Genomic DNA, 21684 nt, shown 5'->3' with positions numbered 1-21684 from the left:
AGCCATGAAACATTCTGTGGGGATTCTTTCCACTGTTGAATGCCATGAGAAGGATATTTGCGGCTCTCTATGTGTTTTCTGAATGCATCTGCAATTCTATTTTTTATGTAGCAGAAGTCTGAAGACTCAACATGGTAAAATAGAGGAATAATTCTAGCTTCTGTCGATGTTTTCAGCATGGCAAAAAAGAAAAGACAAGATTAAAACTGAGAATGGTCAAACCCTAAGTGTGCTTGTGTTTTAATTTGTGTTTATCCTCTAAGATACTCAACTTTGAATTCTAACTCTTTGCTCAGTAGATCCTTTAAGTAAGTGCCTTCACTTTTATAGACTTCAATGGCGGTTGAAATGAGTGGTGGAGAATGGGGTTGAAGATTTGGCTTGCTAAGAATGAACCACGTAAAATTTATTCAACAGTGAACACTTTTAATAACATGGGCTCAATGTCAAACATTTCCGGGCAAACGTGAGAAAATCCCAGTGGGCTATGCCCACGTTAAAATAGCCTATCAACTAATTATTATACTAGTGGTTGGCCCTGGCAAAGGTCTAATGTGTAAGCCAATAGGTATGTGGAAAATATTTATTCTATGAAACTTAAACTAACAATCTAAAATATTATTTTTATCATTTTATATGACTTTTTAAAATATTTTTTATTAAATAATATATATCTATAATAAAATGAAAAAAAAAAGACAATTTACTCATTTCATTAGTATGTGGCTGTGAAGAGGCACTAGTAACATATTATTATTAATAGTGCGTAACCTGGGGAGTCGCGTCTCTAATATTTAGTGAATGATTCAACTTCGTAAAGAAAGAAAAAAAAAGTAAAATGTTAGCACGTTATCATCTGCAGATTATTTTATACTACTAACAGGTAACTAACCGGATTTTTTTGCTCTCCCATTAACGAAGTTTCTAAATTTAACAAGAAACTAAAGTAATGGAATTTTAAATTCCCAAAGGCAACTCGCTTTGATTCTCCGAATACAATATCGAAGAGAAATTTTTTGTTATATTGAATATTCACACTTAACAAAAAACAAAGAGATGCTAATATATAAATGTGAATCACTCAGTCATCAGGATCTCATGAAGCTCACAGACAAGGGCCTGTCTTTAAATATGTCTTGCACAAAATCTTGCACCTCCTCAGGTGTGTATTTGACCAACATATCGCCTTACCTTATTCCACCGATTTCTTACCCAATCCTCCCCCAGTATATGTTTGATCTCGGAGCCATTCACTTTTTGTACTATGTAGTGAAGGTTATTCATGAGAAAGAGGTACGATAAAGCCACATCTTTGTACCGATTAGATTTCTTAACAAGCTTACACAGGAGAAGGAAGATGGCCCATCCGAGGTGGACAGACAACGGGTCACAAGGATTGTCAACGGCGTAATCGTCTGGTAGCGTCTTGGATAGCTTCTCAGGCGCATTTGCAGTTCAATGTTAATCAAAGTTTCCTTGTAATCGGAGAGAAAAGTGAGATAATTCATAACTTATCTGGTGAGAGGATGTATAATGGCGCCCAGACTGCGAGCCATAGAATTCTCCTTCTCAATAGCCTTATCAAATTCTTTCAACATTCCTTGGGTCGCCTCTCCCAACCTGGTCACGATCTTGTGGCCTGGTCATGCACGCTTGGAAAGGATTTTTGACAATATGTGGCCTCGATGTCGGGCATGAGATCGGTGATGGCTTTGTATAGATCAAGCACTCTGAATATCCTTCCCGACGACAGGCTTGTGGCTACCAGTCCTTCTACCAAGGTGAAAACCCTGCATGAGCTCTCCTCGGCGTTTTCGGCAAAACAAGCATCTCTCATCTTATCAAGCCCCTCAAACACATCTTCACACAGCCTCTTTTCTTGGGCAAACAAAATTTAGATGCTAATTTTGGCACCGCAAATCCATTTCTTAATCTTTTCATCAAGAAATTCCCATTTCATTTTCCAAACATCCTTTCTCGTCACCTTGTCCACGCTCAGATTGTATAAACTCTCTTCCACCACCGACTTCCTACTGAGAACGAAGACTCGGACACATTCACTCACATACCCACTCTTCGTCATGCGATGCGCTATTTTCCGCAGATCCACCACAGCGTCCAACGGAATCATGTTGAATTCATAGAGTCTGTCTACTGATAGACAATTGGAGCTCGAGAAGCTGCTACGATTATCCTTGCCATCAGAGAAAATGGACCTAGTGAGGCTACCCTTTGTGGAGGAATAGAAGGACGACCGAGTCGATGACTCTCGGTCTAGATTGATGGGTTCACTATTAGATAATAGAATTTTGTGAAACTCTTTCTCCAGACGGATCATGGCCATTTTCATCAGTCGCTATGCACGGATGATTCCTGCAGCATCTATGCCAACGGTAGAATTGTTTTTCTCGTCTTCATTTTGTCAGTTTTTACGTAGTATTTTTGGCGGTGTTGTTGAACGGTATCCAGGGCAGTTATGACATGATATAAATGCCCGTGGGATGTAGCAAGTACCACATGGTAAGGAACAATATTGTCCACCTACAATGAATGGAGACTCCCGGAATAACTGACAGACAATCAAAAAAAGCAAAATTTTATGGCGTGAGACAATTCTAGTGCAGGTGCAACCCCACAGGATTTAAATTCCACATATAATTAATTTTAATTAAAAAACAATATTATTATTCTAATTTTTTTTCACATAATTACTTTTACTTATTTATAATTTTTTTTTTTTTCATATTTTGAAAATGTAATAGCATTCAAACTGTCAAAGCATTCAACAAAATAAGGTCAATAGTTCCACTCACTCTGGTTTTCTGCATCCTATGATTATTGTTGGTGTAAATAATTATTCATCTTGGATATTATTATTACAGTATATTTAAGTTCACTTAGGAAATGAATTTCATAGTAGTTTGGGTATGAGACACTTGGGTGTTTGTGCCACATTGGGATAGTGTGTGTAGGAGAATTTCCACCTTTTATGGTGTTGATCTTGTTGTTACACTCCACCTTCGGTGAGTGATCCACCTTATGTAGAATATTATATTGTTTCTCCTACCTACCCACACATATTTACTACCTACCCTTATTTCTTATTGAGCCACATGTCATGTTTGTGTGCTCACATATCCATATAGCCTTGCCTATATAAGCAGGCTCATATTCATTGTATGTAACGATTGATGATCCAGTTGATCAGTATTTTCATCTTGATAGAATACAGTTTATTCCTATCATCTATTTTGTTTTCTCTTATTTGTGTTTTTCATTGCCTCTTGATCTTGGCAAAATCTCACATAGTATCAGAGCCATTAGAGTGTCATTGGTTTGTCAATTGAGAGAAATTTAATGTTATTTGGGGTTTGCATTTTAGAGCTTTCTATTGCAGGTTATTATTGAAGATTGATGGATCAAATCTGAGGTCACCATTGGATTGAGGAGGTCCAAAAAATTCAATTTTTTCTTTTGTTTCATCTAAATCGGACTTCAAAGGCCAAATCTAGAGGCATTTGAAGTTTGAAGCTGTGGCAGAAATTTTCCAAAAATTATAATTTTGTAGACAATTTTCAAATAGCGATATCTCACTCATCTGGACTCGTTTGTTTGAGCAATTTTTTTTGTTTTGGGGTAGAATTTCGTGATCTGTATAGTGGTGCAAGAGTTTTTTGATTTTTGGATACAAGTTTTTTGAAAATCGTGAAATCCATATTTTTACAACTTTGGAGGCTTCATTTGGGCTCATATGGACTCCTTTGCAGGTGCCGTTTTTTTTAGAGTGCATATTTTTTCATCTACTTTCATAATATGCCATTTGCTTGCAGTGATTTTGAGTAGAAATTGTACTTTCAGTATTTGGCCATTCTTGGCATATTTGGTACTTGCATTTTGCTTGGATCTCAGTTTAGATCACTAGCAGTATTTATTGAAGTCTCTTAGATCTCATTTTGGGAAGTTGTAAATTGAAATCAGAAGTCCACTTTGCCTTGTTTTTCAAGTGGCCCATTGTATACGCACTAAGTATAAAGTGCCAAAATCACCATTTTGTGGGGGATTTCTTGATTGAGTATTTTGGGGGCGTGTCTTGTGTGATTGTGCCTCTCTCTATCTTGTGTTTTTTCATTTTGGTAATATGGGTTCTCCTAAATTTTCATTTTAACTCCTCATAATTATGCATCATGGAAGATTAAGGCATGGAGTAAACTCATGGAAAAAGGACTCATTCATTATGTAAATGAAACTATTACAGCACCACCTGATCCTAAGGCTGATCCTAATGCTCGAATTGAATGGCTTACTAAGAATGCTATGGCACTTGGAACTCTTAGAAAATATGTATCAGATGACCTCATTTTTCACATTGATAAATATACAACAATTAAAGAGGCTTGGGATATTTTTAAGAAATTGTATGGTCGAGTTGATGAGATTAAGGGCTACAAGCTTGATAGTGAACTCACAACTTTGGATCCCAAATATTTTGATACAATCCAAGATAATGTCACAAAAGCAACTGAGTTAAGAGCAAAGTTGAAGGATTGTGGAATTGAAAAAAATGATGCTCAATTGGTTTATAACTTGTTGGACAAGCTTCCTTCAAAGTATGTAGCTTTTGTATCTAGCTTTCACATAGATAGGTTAGCTCAAGGTTCCTCATACACTTCTCCCTCATTTTATTCATTCACGGAGAAGTTGATACTTGAGCAATCTAAGTTGACCAAGATGGGGATTCTCAAATCTTCAAAGTCACAAGCTTTGGTGGCTAACAAAGGGAATCAAAGTAATCAAGGAAATGGTAAGAATCAAAAGCAACCTAAGTCAAAACCACAACAAGATGCAGCACAATCTTCCTCTCCACAACAAGGTGATTCACCATTCTCACCTAAGACAAAATAATATAAGGACAATCTTTTTTGTGGATATTGCAAGAAGTTAGGACATGATGAACATCATTCTTATAAGAAGGATATTGATGAGTTGAAGAATCTTCTTGAGAAGAATAGAATCAACCTACCTTCTAGAATGTCTACATCGGCTTCTTCTTCCAAGGATAAAGGAAAGGATCACTCTTTTGGGGCAGATAAAGGAAAGGGACAAGCTCTTTGTGCTACTACAAGTCCTGATTCAGGAAGATGGCTTCTAGATTCAGGGGCTTCTCATCATATGGCATCTTCGTAGTCTATGTTTTCTACATTTTAGCCTTGCCACATGCCGTAGATTTTGATGGGAAATCATACATACATGGATGTGATTGGAAAATGATCTATTGTCATTGGGGATAACTCCTTCAATGATGTGTTGTGTGTACCCCACTTGACAAATAATCTTATTTCCATCTATCAAATCACACATGGGGCAACTAGGAAATCTATGGAGTTCACACCTGATTCAGTTATCATTAGAGACTTGGAGAGTGGAGATATCATTGCGACTGGGGTGGTTGATCATTCATCTTGGTTGTAATCTTTTTCAGATTTTGGTCCTATTGATGAGGTTGATTCTTCCTATCTTGATGATTCTGATTTTGAGGAGAACTTTGGGCTTTTGAACCTGGGGATTCTCACATGTGACCCCATTCTTGAGCCTTGCATTTCATCTCCTTCTATTGATATCACACCACCTATTGCACTTGATGATGCAGCTAGTGTGACAGTTTTACCTTCTTATGATTAAGTGTAGCAAGATATTTCATGTCTTCCAGCTTCAGTTGATTGGGATGCCTACTTGACAAACATTGCAGGTTTATTTGTGGAGTCCTACATTACAGATTTGGGAGACATCATTGATGAAATTCATCTTCTCTTTGATGAAGATGATCCTTCTTCAATTGTTGCGAGGGATCACTCTGACCCTCTTGTGCATTCTCTACATGATCAATCTTTAGAGGTTGACATGATTATGGATACTTTTGTACAACACTTGGAGGAGGTCTCTTTATCTTTTGAGGAGACATACGAGTCTTTGGATATTGTTCAACATTCTTCTCCACTAGATCTTGGAGTTCCTTTTTCAACAGTGTGGCACAGTTTACCACCTTTGGAGGGGGTAACCTTCAGCATCGACATGGAGACACTTGAGCAGTTTTTAGAGATTTATTTCATCATGAGTATTTTTGCTTCATCTTCCCTTCATGGTTCGGGAGACTTTTTGGATACACCTTTGGTTTTGTTTCTTCCTAAGGGGAGGAATGTGGATTGACGTTTGTGGAGCAGTTTCTTCATTCATCTTCGAGCTTCTATCATTGGTGCAAATTCCACATTGAGGAGGGGCTTCCTAGTCTCTCTTCTTCTTCTCTCATATGGGGGGGACTTTTTCCTCACATGGGGTTTTGTCCTTCACATACTTCTATGTGAGTTCTTTGTATCTAGTTTTGATCTCTCTTTTGGGGAGGGTTTTTTTCAATTGGGTTTTTCTCTCTTTCCCCACTTTATGGGAGATTGCATTGCATTTGTACATGGGTACCTAACATGGTCTCGTAGCAAGGACCCATCTTGCATTTCTTAGTTGCATTGTAGACTTTAGTGCATTCCCCTAAATTGCACTTAAAGGGGGGTTGTTGGTGTAAATAATTATTCATCTTGGATATTATTACACTATACTTAAGTTTACTTAAGAAATTCATTTCATAGTAGTTTGGGTATGAGACACTTGGGTGTTTGTGCCACATTGGGATAGTGTGTAGGAAAATTTCCACCTTTTATGGTGTTGATCTTGTTGTTACACTCCACCTTCGATGGGTGATCCACCTCATGTGGAATATTATATTGTTTCTCCTACCTACCTACACCTATTTCCTACCTACCCTTATTTTTTATTGAGCCACATGTCATGTTTGTGTGCTCACATATCCATATAGCCTTGCCTATATAAGCAGGTTCATATTCATTGTATGTAACGATTGATGATCCAGTTGATTAGTATTTTCATCTTGATAGAATACAGTTTATTCCTATCAACTATTTTGTTCTCTCTTACTTGTGCTTTCCATTGCCTCTTGATCTTGGCAAAATCTCACAATTATATTTAAGTCGTTTCATTCTAAACAATTCTAAGAGAAAATAACATAGTTTGTTAGTTTATGAATATTTAACATAATTCATAGATTAATTGTGTAGAATGAAGCTTTGAAATTATTATTCTACTCACATCATACTTCATTCATTATCGAGATAAGTAGAAAATTAATGTGCTTCAAGGAACAATTCGCTTGAAATGTGAGGACTTTGAAATTAATATTTATTTCATAGAATTGAACCTGACAGATTTGTCCTTTCCATGTTTCTTTAGTGTGTTTGTTTCCAATCATCCACTCATTCATTGAAATCTTTAACGGACACAATGAAATAAAATTAGGAGAAACTATCACCAAGCTGAACAATCGTAGAACAATATTTTGTCTAATCGAACACACTTTGATAGCTACTACGCACTAATCTGACCTAAAGCATATAAAGAGATAAATATTCTTATAAACATAATCTTCAGCTTAGATTATGAGATGAAACCCCAAAATTAAAATATTATATAAGGTAAATGAAAAGGAATCTGCTTGTGGAGTTGTAGGACGGAGTCTTATTCACTTATATAAGGGAATTCACTCTAATTCAGGTATTGTTTACACAAGTGATTTGTTGCGCCACACAATAAAGCTCTATCACAAGTGTTATACCAGCCAACATAATTGTGAAGGATTATAAAGTGAAGGAAGGCTATTTAATTATTTACACTTATTTAAGTCATACTCCATAATGGAAAAGAAGAAATATAGATAAAAGTGATAAAAAATCTATTTAATTACAATAAATAATTCGACGTAAGTACTTGAACGCCAAAAATAAGTTCGATAATGAGAGACTGTTAAACACCAAAATATGAGAGGCTGTTTCTAACAACCGATATATCAAACAATAATCTTCAATGTCAAAACAAAATTAAAGAAAGATCATTAGCCAGTGCCCAGGCTTATGCATAACCCTTCCAAAATCAACCAATATTAAATTTATTCAATATAAGATAACCAAAGAGAGTCGCAAATGCTCAAGCTTATAACTCAAAATTTTAATTATGTTGAATTAAAAAATATGGACAACAGGAACTTTGCTATATGGTAATTTTGATTATAGAAGCTTCACCACGTACAATCTACAACATCAACTTCCACAGTTCCCAGCTCTCAACCATGAGAAAGCTCGAATCAGTAGTACTGCAGCTGGATCAATCAAAAATTTATGTCACCCACTATAATAATTTATAAAATACAGTTCACTACAGTTAACTACAAGAATGGATTTTGTTGCTTTATTTCTGCTCTTGGGCTGAGCGAGGGACCACAAGAAGATATTTATTTGAGGCAAGAATTACCAAAACTTCTCTCTATCATTTATGCGTTTTCAGGGGAGATGATTAAGTACAGGTAGCCTGTCATTAGATTATGAAATGTTGCAGAGAATATCAGGATTCGAAATGTTGGATGTGTTCATCATGCCTCTCAGCTAATTGGAACGTCGAACAACTGTTACAACCAATAATGATATTGTTTGCCTTTGGTATGTTTTCCTTTGTTTCCGCAAGTGTTTTATTCTGGTTGTAGATTCATTTTCTTACAACAATCTTCTACTACGTGGTATTACACATTCTTCATGAAGCCTCCAAATTGTAGTTAAAGTATTTCATGAGCACCACGTCTTCACAGGAGCTGCATTCACAGCCGCCTGAATGCTACTATGATGGCCGCTCCCATCCCCGGGAGCTACAACGTCAATGCTTATCATATAAAATTTCTAACGTCAATATTGATCATACGGAATTTCCAGGGAAAAAAGCGAGAGGGCAAACCGGTAAAAATGAGATTTCTCGATGAAACAACGGATGCCTGTGGGATGTAGCAAGTACCACGTGGGAAGGAACAACATTGTCCACCTACAGCGAATGGAGATTCCTGGAATAACTGACGGACAATCGGAAAAAGCAGAATTTTACGGCGTGAGACAATTCAGGTGGAGGTGCAACCCCACAGGGAATTGCCTATGGGCAAATTATCAAATATGAAATAGGTAAAGTACGAAATACATAAGACTGAAAATGAGTTGTTTTTAGTTGTTTTAATATTTTTTTGAAAATAAATTAAAATGAGTTGTTTAATTTTTTGAAAAAAATATGTTTTATTGAAAAAATATATTTTTCTATATTAAAAATAGGTAGATCAAATACAAAAGCATCCAACGATAGTATCAAAAAAAGAGGCCCAGCCTCACCACGAATTCAGAGTATCATGTAAACAGACTAAAGAAGAAGCTAAAGGACATCTAGTGTAAGACATCATAATGGGTATCAACCTAAGCAGTCCAACCAAGAGGACCCTCCATCCAAACTATGATCTTACACTCCCGGATTTGCGTAAGCATGAATATCTCATTTTTCCTTGAATTAATATTCTTCCTAATCTCTAGGTTCAGCCTTTTGCAAGTTCGTTCAAACATTTGAAGGTCATCGAAGTTCCTTCTCCACTCGTGACCATGCTTCAGCTCATAGACGAAAACAGTGGCGTGCCCATCTTCCAAGAATCTCCTCAGCTTGTCTTTCTCCATCATCATTGTTGTGTGGACCTGCATAAAGATTTTTAAAAAAGTGAGTTTTTGAAAAAACTCAGTAAGAACTCTAGGGTTGCTTTGATACCTTTCCTCGTTCCTGCACTTCCAAATCTACCAGAGGATGTTAGAAGACAACATATTCCAAAATAAATTAGCATCCTTTTTAAGCCCATCAATATGACCAGTAACAATTTCCAGAATGTTCACATTTAAAGGACAAAAAATACCAAACATATTCCATATTTCTTTAGCAAAGATGCAATCAAAGAGGATATGTCTACCCATTTAAGGAAGCTTGCAGAGACTGCAAATGTCAGTAGTGTGACCATCTTGTCTAACAGGGAGTCTATCAAGCAGAATCAGCCACCTGAAACATCTGATTTTAGGCTCAACAGGGCCTTTCCAGAGAATATCAAAATACTTTTTCCAAGACACAACATCAAGAGAAGAGTACCAAACAGTATTGATATGATTAATAATATTTTCATAATGATCAATGGTTCTATAGATATTCTTGGCTTTGAGATTAACCATGATGACCCCATCCGGCCATTTGCACTTAAAAATATTTAAATAAAAATTATATTTTTATATATTTTTATATATTTTTAAAATTTAAAATATATATTTAATTGTAGCAATTATTACGCCGAAAGGCGTATTAATACTCATATAATGGATTGATAGATATGTGACATTAAAAACTCCCTATGATTAAAATTGACACCCGTCATACCGTCATATTGTATGACACCCGTCATAATTACAATTAGTTTTACTATTACTTAAAAAAAAAAATTAAATAACTTTAAATAACCTAAATTAAAATAAATGCATGAAAAACTGAAAAAAAAAATTAATTATTTTCTCCTCTCAACTACCACTCGCTCTGAGTTTAACTATTAATAAATTCTATTTATCTCCATCATACTAATAGTAGTGGTAGTTGAGAGGAGAAAATAAATAAAATAGTTTTTTTGGTTTTTCATGCATTTATTTTAATTTAGGTTATTTTAATTATTTTTATTTAAGTAATAATAAAATAATAATATAAAGATATGATAATATAATAATAATAATAATTAGTCTTAATAGATTTATTTGCTTTGCTAAAGAGTTTAATAGAAATATTAAAATATTAATATATAGTAATATTTTAATAATAATATAACATTGATTGCAATATCATAATATAATAATAAATAATTATTTTTTAAGTAGAATAATAAACAAATATGATATCTTTCAGTGTACTTTACTTATATTTCTCTAAAGATAGGTATACTAGTTTTATTTTATTTATATATTATTTTATATATTATATTTATTTAATATTGATAATTAATTTTATTTATAAAATATATATAAATAGATAAAGAAGTAGTCCTGAAATTTATAATTTTAATAAATATATAAAATTTATATTTTATTTCATGAATTAACATTTAATTAATCAATATTATGTAAATTGCAATTTTTAATTATTTACACATTTAATAATTTAGTTAATCCAATGTTCTCATGTTTAATATATATTATTTTAAAATTCAAATTTAAATTGACTATGATTAATACTTTAATGTTTTTTAAATGTACCTACTAGCTTATATATTTAATTTCTTATATATATATATATATATAAACAAAGAGATATCATTATCAAGGTGTTTGTTGCACTTTAATGTGATTAATTGATTAATAAATTGGTTCATCTCTTAGCTTATTCTATATATATTATTAATTATCTGTAAGCTTGTTAATCCTTGACTATAACACTATTTTAATCGGGCAACCATTATTTAACCCTAACACTTACCCTAACTTAAATATTTTTCTTATATCCCTTATTTTATTGTAGCCCTAATTGAATCCTAGCCCTAATTGAACCCTAACCTTAGTTTTCTTATAACATTAACTTTACTTTAACTTTAATTGCACTTTAACCCTAATCCTTACTCTAATTCTAATTCTAACCCTAATTACATCATAACTATGATCCTATCTTTTTTAAATCCTAATCTTATGTCAACCCTAACCCTACTGAATTTCTATCCCTGACCCTATTGAAACCCTAAATATAATTTAACCTTAATCCATGCCCTAATCATATCTCACATTCTAATTTTAACCCTCACCCTAATTCTCTCGTTTAGTTAATTATAACATTGACTGGACCCTAACTATAATTGAACCTTTATTGATTACTTTGATGTAACCATAAAATGATTTATAATAAAATATTTTATATATTAAAATTAAAAAGAATTGTGTGTCAACTTTTATTATGAACTCTAATGTGTTCATAAATGCATTTAAATTGATTTTATTATTTTTATCATAAAAATATAAGAAGAGATGTGATGGTATCATGCATGTATAAAGTTTATAACGTATTAAAATCAATGTCTCTTAAGGCATTGGTGGTTTGAAAGCTACTTATCTCTATTTTTTGACACACAAATATATTCATTAGCCAAAAAATATTTTTGGATGTTATTTTATTAGAAACGTTTTCATCAATTTGAACATCTTTATAATATTGTAAATATTCCTTGTTAATATTTAATTTCTTTGTATATTCTCCATAATTTATTTTTCATTAACCAAATTTTCAAAAAATAATAATGATTATATCTTTGATTTGATGTAAAAAAAAATTGTTCTTTGTTTACTACTCATGAAACCATGATATGTCATTTATATTTAAATATATTGTACTTTAGTTGTGTGTGCAACTTAAAATATCAAGCTAACATACTATCAATATTTTTTTGAACTAGTGTTAAGTCTTCATGTTGTCGTTGTGGACTAGGATCTTGTTATTTAATGGTGAAAATTAGTGTGCATTCTTCTCTTGTTCAAATCTAACACAAATAGGACCTCCAAGATTGCAAGAAATCTCTGTTGTAGGGTAATTTTCTTGATGAATATAACATATGTTGGATAAAAAATGATTACATAGTCCATGTCAAAATGTTATTTGGAAAAAAAATGATTACATAGTCCATGTCAAAATGTTATTTGGATAAAAAATGATTACATAGTCCATGTCAAAATATTATTTGGGAAGTTTTCAAATCAATCTTGATATTTATTTATTGTAATTAAGTGTACTTTCATTTTTTCAATTTTTATTCTAAAGAATTGGCCTCACCATTATAATGAAATTGATTGTTTTTTTAACTAATTTATAATTACATTCTTTTAGTTGTCTTTTTGTTTAACTAATTGATCTAAATGCATGTCACTTTTCAATCTTCTTCTTAATCAATATTTCTTCTATTGAGATGTTCGTAGAGATTGTGTTATCATCTCATCTATATGTTGTCTCATTTTGGTATTCATTTCTTCAACTATCATATGTACCCTACATTAACAAATATTTTTCTATCATTTTTATTTCATTATTTGTCACTTCCTCTCTTCATGCATTTGTCATTTGTTCACAATGTTTTGTCATAATTTAAGATTTGCCCTCTATGATATTCTCTTTGTTGTTTTTCTTAACCTTGGATGAGGCATACCTACAAAATTTGAATCAAATATAAGGAAATTTTAATTTAATCTAATAATACATCATGAAAAATTAAAATAAATATAGATTTTATTTATAAACAATATTTTTATTTGGATAGAAACATTAAAATATCTTTTTTTTTCTAAATTATCAATTATCATAACATTACGTTTTGATTGTATACCAATCTTTTCATCAATGTTTCAAATCACGCTCTTGATCCATCATCAAGATGCATGAGTGCAATCCAAGTAAGAGTGATTTGATTAATTGCACTCATGCATCCTAATGACTCATCACATAGGGTGATCTCAAACATTGATGTAAAAGTTAACACACAATCACATCTATAAGCATTAATACATAACTTCATGAATTGTGAAAAATGATATATTTAATCATAATGATGTCAAATTTATTTTGTTAATAATTCAATATTTTATATTTTATCTAATCAATTGTATTAATGTTTAAATATTTTATATTTATTAAAATTATGAACACACACACAAAATCAATTAGATAAAATAAATAAATATGTTTTCACGTCTCAAAATTAATAATTTATAGATTAAATAAATATAATTCAATAAAGAATGTGAATAAAACAAAATATCTGTCAAAATAAAAATATATATTTCTTGAGTATACAAAATAACTTTTATATAATAAATAATATAAAAAATATTTTTTTTTAAATAGACAAAATAAAATAACTATTACCTAATATAAATAAGTAAATAAAAAATATTATTATTAAAATACATTAATTTTAATTTTATTATTATTTAAACATAAATCCTATCAAATAATTTTAATTTTTTTTCTATTCTAATAATTATTAAAAGCAAATCTAAACTAAAGTAATATAAAATAATGCATAGTTTCACATGTAGAATCAAGATGATATATTATTTCACTTAATTTACAATATATTCATACGAAATGATGTTATTATTTCCAATATTAAGTGTGTGCATATAGCGCCATGGTATCTTGCTTTTCTCGGCTACATATGTATCCTAAATTAAATAGCCTACTTGCTTTTTCATGCAGCAAGCCAATCTTAGATGAGCAAGGCGTAATAGAAAGAATGAATAAAAAAGATACCATTGAAAGGGGTGTTGTGGGCCCGACCACCAGAGCTCTATCATCTTAGTGTGTGTCATTAAGGTTGGTCGTATACAGATGTGGAAGTATGGATCTCTATTGTCAGCTTAGTGTATCATTAAGGCTGGCCGTATGACAAAAATAAAAAATATTTTAAATCTGTTTTATTAAAAAATAAAAAATATAACAATATATTTTAATTCTAATTATAATATATGATTATAAAAATTTATAAAAATTATAAAATAAAATATCATTAAAAAAATATTCAATGACGCTACCTACAGAGCCATCGGGGGATGACAACGGAGCAGCTCTGTAGGTAGTGTCATACTCTACAGTATAATCTCTTAGATCTCCTTTGTTCACATAGGAAAATATGGTCCCTTTCCCTCTGCTCCCACGCATAGAAACACCACCACAACAAATAATAGTTTACAATCCATTGTTGTTGCTTGAATGATCTTTGAGTACAGACAACATAGAATGATCTCCATTTAAAGTAAAGCAGAAGGGGTAGGTAAGTCAGTGAGCTAAACGATAGTTATCCAAAGGCTACTATATGACCAATAAAGAATTCATTCCAACAGCTGGAAATGGATGAACAATTGTTTTTTAAACATTGCCTCTTGTTTCTCGAATGAAGAAATTTACCACGTTGTATTGATGCTTAATCGGGTTGATCTCAGAGCGGGTTTTGAATCTAGAAAAGGGTAGTTAGTGCACATTGTGGCAGCCCACTCTAGTATTGTACTGCACAGTCATTATGCACATCTAAACTCGCACAAATGCCTAAATCTTGCGTTGTTCCATACAACAACTACTTGCAAGAGTCTTTGTCCCTTTCTTTAAGCTTTAATATTTTACTTTCGCCTGGACAACCCTGAACACACTAAAGGTGCCAATTGAGTCCAAATCCATCATTTCACGCGTTATACAATACCTTTTAAAATTTGGACCGCAAGCTCCAAAACGGCATGTCAATAACACGAAAAGTCAATAACACAAAAAATTTCAAAAATTACAAATCGTTGATTGTGATTAGTGGATTTAGCTACGATTTTGATTTTTCAATTTTTTTTGGAAAAGTCAATAACACAAGTTTTATAACCCATTTTTGAAACCAGTTTAGCGCACTAAAATTTGCCCACTAGCTACACTTATTAACTTTAAATTTAGATATAATAATTTATTCTGCCAAATAATTATTAATTTAAATATAATATTTATTATGTTAATTTTTCACATTGCGATATGTCTAATTTAATTTTCAACCTATTCTTTATTTTCAATAAGATTCTATTTGAATTTAATCTTTTAGAAAGAATCGTAAGCACAATCTAGTCTTTCATAATCAAAATTGTTTAATTCCCTAATTCAAGAGTTAACAATCCTAACATATGATTGTTATTATCAGGGTAGGAGCAAAAAAAGTCAAATTTTATGTCTTACTTTACTTTTAATCATTGAACAATCACATATCTTACTTTACTTTTAATCATTGAACAATCACATATCTTACTTTACTTTTAATCATTGAACAATCACATAATAATATCTCCTTGATAAAGAATTACACATATTAGTCTCTATTAACATCAAACTCAATTGACATTAATCTCAATTTCCATCAACCTTAGGCTATTTTAGTTTTGATATCTATCACTTCTTAATTTATTACTATTTCAATTATCAACTGCAATTTCAGGCATCATAATTAGTTTACATAAAACTTGGGTTTTATCTAACAAAGCTTACATCAAATATCAATAAATTGGCATTCATCACTCTTATTTTATGTCTTTGTCAATATTATCAAATAAACCTAGGGACCTCACTATCATTGAAAAGATTTCATATTTTACTTTGTACATAACATGTTATTGATGGCATTCTCTAGCACCAAATTGTTTTCTTGACATAAAATATATAATAGGTGATTTTTTATAGCAAATATCTATGGACAAACTCAACATTTAATGAACTTGGCCTCCTAGATCAAATTGAAAGAAAATTCAAGTCCTTAACCTTATGATCCTAAAATCTCAATCATCTTAGGTCCCTAATGACTTATCAAATTCCAAATTCTATTTACCAAAATTTTACCATATAATCATAATATTCAAAGTACACCATGATCCAAATTTTAAGCAGTCTCTAGTTTCTCCTAAATTTATTCATCATTCCAAATTATATTGTTACATGAAATTGCACCCTTGGTGATTATGCACCAAGAATTAGTTGAGTTGCTCTTCTTGATCATGGCAACATAGGTAGCCTATAACAAGTTGCAAACTCATACAATTCTCTATTTTACCAACTCATTCAAAAATGTATGAAGGTAAGGAGTTTGACAATCACTAAGAGGGAGATATATAAGCACAATAGACCTTAAAGTAGGACTAAAGACTATAATCCATAAATAGTTTCTACAATTAATTTATATAGAACATACATTACCTCCTAAGAAGTAAAAATCACAAGTACATGAAGGTAACAAGACTTAAATAAAAAGAGTGTTTCTAAACTAAAGAATGCACATCATTCTAAAATGGATGATCTAAAAGTTAAACACAACATTTTATTGACTGCAAGATGTTAAGAAATTTGTTTACAACTTCAAAAAGAGTAAATACAAAAGGAATTTTCTCTTATATTTTTCTTACATTGAAAATTATTAGAAATCCCTAAAAATGAGGACTAGTGATTTCCTCATAACTTGGAGGATGGTGCCCAAGCTATAATAAATTTCTAATCCACCAAGGGTATGTTGGAGAGAATGTTCTCATTCCCTAGTTGTTGTTCACATTAATACTCTATAGAAGAAATGTTTCCTCTTAAAATATGATCTAATCATCAAGGAACATGAAGGAACATTCTTTGTACCCCTAATATACCTATAAGAATTGATGGTTTGTGGAATTGAGTGTGAAGGATAGCAAATTTCTCAGGAAATCAATTGAAATAATGACCTAGGGATGGTGTGCCAATCATCAACCTCTATAGTAATCATTGAGGAATGGTTGAGCATCACTTTTCTTCTCTGAATCCATGTCAATCTTCATAAAGAATGATTCTAGGTGTCATTAGATCTTATTTGGTAGACGTTGAGCATCATATGTACATAAAAAATATTTTATAATAATTTTGGTATTGGGTGAATACAATTCACACTATTTCTCAAGGAGTGGAGTCTAGAAGGGAATCAATATAAAAGACTTGTAGGAAGAGAATAAAAAATATGAGAGAAATCATAAATTATGGACCTAAGGTCCCAATTATTTAGATGACCTTGAATTTAATATGGACACAAGTGAGATGGCCTTGTCAGCATTAGGAGATAGAAAGGAATGAGAACTAAGAAAAATCATTCAATAAAAGTCATAAATAAAACCCCCATGTACAAGGATAAACCCTAAAGATGAAATATTGAGGGATCTAATATAAGACTAGTTCATTAGAATAAAAATACATCTCTCATAAATAGCCTAGTTAAATCAATTAAATCAAACATGAATTAATAACCTTATTAGAAAAGGGTGTCTCAACCTTGGATTCCTAATGCTTGCATTCATTTACTTTACTATATTTATTTATCATTTTTCATCACATCCAAGAAGTGGGATGTCTCACTTTGAGGTATTTCAACATCTTGTGGTATGTGTGGGAATTTGTAAGAAAGCTAATATCATTATGACATTGTAAGATGTGGGGTTTAATTATGAAAAAATCTTTGGCATATGTAAGAGCATGATTATAGAGATTTACAAAGTGTGCCAAGAATTATGATGCACCATAAAGCATCTTTCTTAATGAAGTAATGATATTTATAATGAGAGAAATTCAGGTATGGGTCATAAGAATTCTTATCATGGTATTTTTGAACCTTCTTTGGGTCCATGTCAAGAGAGAAAGATGTAAATCTCCAAATTAAAGCTTTGGTCAGTAAGTGTATTATAGCATTTTTTGTTGTAAATTAATATATTGGTTTGGTGCTTTTGAGTGTGGTGTTTTTTACTCAAAAAATTTTACCTGTATATATTGGTGTCTTTTTTCTTCGATTTCTTTTTGTTATATTATTGCCAACACCATCTTCAGTAAGAAAAGGAATGTAAGCACCATAAATCACACTGCTAAAATATCCATAATAATTAGGTGATCCTAGCAAGCTGATATAAAAAATATGTAGCATGAGAGACATGTGTAGATATAATATTTAATATGTCAATTTTCCACATTTCAATATGTCTAATTCAATTTTCAACCTATTCTTTATTTTCAACAAGATTATTCTTTGATCTAATCTTTTAGGAAGAATCATAAGCATAATCTAATCTTTGTTTATATGATACTTGACAATGCTTTTCCTTTATAAAAAACTTTAGAAGAAAAATAATATTTTACTATGGGTGATCTTAAGTATGTCTTTTCCATATCTGGAATTAATATTAGAATATGGATTTAACATCTTTTCACAAGATAATGTGTACAATGCATGTTAGTTTAATATATTGATAGGTGGATTTATATATGTCCTTTCATTCCCACTTATTTTGAATAAATAACAATTAAATATTTTAAAAAAACTCTCAATGTTGATTAGATTCTGAAGTTTTTTATATCATAAAATATATATATATATATATTGTAAATATTTAAATTACTTTATTGAATAAATAAAATCTCACAACTAACTTATCCTGATCTAACATCTGTACTCCACTTTAGCCATCGACCAAACCATGTTTGCTTAAGGTAACCAGTGCACTACAGCCATGACCGCCACGTGCATTTGAAACGACGGAATGCCAAATACTTTTTAGACTCGAAACCTGGATCGATGACTAGTACGCGCACTCCGCCTTTGACTAGAATAGTAATTCACAGAATTAAAAAAAAACAAATCAATTGATCCATTTGCCTCTGACAGCATGAGCTGTTCACACGTTGATCACGTTGGAGAGACTGTAACATCTAGAGTCACCGACCTTACTAGCCCTCTCGGCTTACTTTAAGTAGAGACCATTCTATACAATTTATAATCCAAAGAAGTTTAGCCTAGAAGAAGCGATGGATCGTATTTGTAAGCTGTTATTTCTTCTAGTGGTACTCGTAGTATGTGTGGAAGTGGAAGCAGAAAGTTGGGACCAGCCGTTCTCCTATGTGAATGGAGGTGAACTGGGGGAGTATACAGTGGAGTACGGTGCTAGCTATCGATCCGTACCCTTATCATCTGTTGGAGGCATATTTCAGTTGGCCTTCTTCAACACCACGCCCAATGCATACACATTAGCCATCCGCATGGGGTACTACAGCTATGCTGAAACCATGCGCTTTGTGTGGACGCCAAACAGACACCACCTTGTCTCGGAAAAGGCCACTCTCAACTTCACAAGGCGAGGAGATCTGGTGCTCTTCGATGCCGATGGCACCCTCGTCTGGTCTACCAACACTGCAAATAAGGGCGTCGTAGGGGTCGAACTCCGGAGCAACGGAAACATGGTGCTCTATGACAAAAAGAACAGAACCGTGTGGCAGAGCTTCGACTACCCCACAGACAGTCTGTTGGTAGGGCAGTCATTAGACATAAGCCGAGTGAAGAAGCTGGTGAGCCGGACTTCGGAGAAGGACGGTTCGGAGGGGCCTTACAGTCTGGAAATGGAAGCCGGCGGCTTTGCGCTCTACGCCAGTTTGCCAAACCCTCTGCCCTACTGGACTCTCAGCTTCTACGACAATGAAAGAAAAGACTTGTTCAGCATCAAGCACACCTGCGAGCGGCCGGTTGCGAGCATCACCTTCCTCAGCGACCCCGAGGCCCGCAACGGGTTCCGCCAGATAATCGAAATGCAACTGAGCAATACGAGCGCTCCGGCACAGCAGAGAGCACCCGAGCTTTGCAATCTCACTTCCCAGTCCACAGTTAGCTACGGCTTCAATTTTCCCAGGTTTAATACCACCTTGTCATTTCTAAGGCTGGACTGGGACGGGAATCTGAGAATATATACATACTCTCCTGATGTGGAAGGCAATACTTGGGATATCACATATGAGCGGTTTAAGAGCGGAGAAGGAATATATGGGTGTGGTCCGCCGAAAAAGTGTGGTTCTCTTGGGGTGTGCCAAGACAGCAGTTGCGTGGCGTGCCCTCAGCCTGATGGTGTCAAGGCCTGGAGCCCTAAATGCTCTCCTCCAAAGCTGCCCGCCTGCAGTGCCAAAAACTCTTCTTCCCTGGACTTCTACAAACTGGTTGGGGTGGATCATTTCTCTAAGAAATATGCGCCAGGAATTGGTAAGCTAACGGTGGTGGAATGCAAGAGGAGGTGTTTGAGCGACTGTAAGTGCGCCGCCTTCTTCTATTGGCAGGAGTCGTCGACATGCTTCCTTACACAAAGCTTATATACCCTGCACCAGCTTGGCAACAGCACGCATCTTGCTTTTATAAAGTACGCGAAAAATGTGTAACGGTCGTCTCATCGTAATAAGTATATGAAATAAAATAACTGGAATCGTTCTCTCCTAGGAAATACGGTCCCGCTAAACTAGGATGTTCAAGAAAATAAAACCTGAGTCCCCATGCCTGTGCCTGTTGGAAGGGTTTTAAAATATTTATCGAAGTAATATTGTAAGTTCATTTTTATTTTTTTGTTTGAAGGTTTCATTTTTTTCTATTAGTCAGTGTATATTAGTCAGTGTATTAGTCAGTGAATTATTAGTCAGTGAATTGCAGTATCGTGGATTGCTTTCAATAACTGATTTAATGTGTTGCTTTCAATAATTGATTTAATGTGTTGTAAAATACTATTCTTGTTTATTCTAATATGTATTTCAATAACTGATTTAATGTGTTGTAATATAAATCTTAAATTTTTAAAACAATTTTATGTATAAACCATTTTTTAATCAAATCATTCTTTTTAATTTTTAATTAAATCATTGTAATATACAAACATTTTGAAATTTTTCTAACATCAAAAGTTTTTTTTTCCTCAAAATTCAAAATTCAAAATAGCAGTTCCCAATAAAACCACAATGAAGAGAACAGAACATATTTGTAGTGTTTTAGAAAACTCAAAATGAATTCATAATAATTTGTAGTGTTTTAGAAAACTCAAAATGAATTCATAATAATTTATATCATTGTGCGGGTCCATTTTTAATTGTCATTTAAAAATAATAATTATTATTATTATTTTGTTATATTGTGTTTGTTCTCCATATCCATTCTAAAGGGTAGAAGGGTAAATAGCTCTATATCTATGTATCGCTCGATGAACGAGGCTTCTCACTCTGCTTGGTATTTTTCATTTTATTACCTGAGCCTTACATGGTCATTTTTTTAACAAGTTGAATTCATCGTATACAAGAGAGAAATGGCTAAAAGTTTAATAACGGGCTCCTAGATATTGAATTCAGAACAATTGTGAATGCAAAAAGAAAAAAACACAATATGAATTGGGTATA

At 32.8% G+C, this 21684-nt stretch overlaps 1 protein-coding gene and 1 pseudogene across 1 annotated transcript; one reads left to right on the top strand and one right to left on the bottom strand.

Moving 5' to 3' along the window:
• Window positions 1–1080: 1080 nt before the first annotated feature.
• LOC131029194 (exocyst complex component EXO70H1-like) lies at window positions 1081–9925 on the bottom strand (annotated as a pseudogene).
• Window positions 9926–19293: 9368 nt separating this feature from the next.
• LOC131029193 (EP1-like glycoprotein 2) lies at window positions 19294–20685 on the top strand. Its single transcript, XM_057959586.2, has one exon. The coding sequence runs from the start codon at window positions 19294–19296 to the stop codon at window positions 20683–20685; it is 1392 nt and encodes a 463-aa protein (XP_057815569.2).
• The last annotated feature ends 999 nt before the right edge of the window (window positions 20686–21684 follow it).

The sequence above is a fragment of the Cryptomeria japonica genome, chromosome 3, assembly GCF_030272615.1.
Source record: "Cryptomeria japonica chromosome 3, Sugi_1.0, whole genome shotgun sequence".
NCBI classification, from domain to species: Eukaryota; Viridiplantae; Streptophyta; class Pinopsida; order Cupressales; family Cupressaceae; genus Cryptomeria; species Cryptomeria japonica.
This window is presented reverse-complemented; position numbering and strand designations above follow the sequence as displayed.

Bases quoted from the DNA above. Each gene is read 5' to 3' on its own strand.
- LOC131029193 (XM_057959586.2), top strand. From the start codon at position 19,294: ATGGATCGTATTTGTAAGCTGTTATTTCTTCTAGTGGTACTCGTAGTA.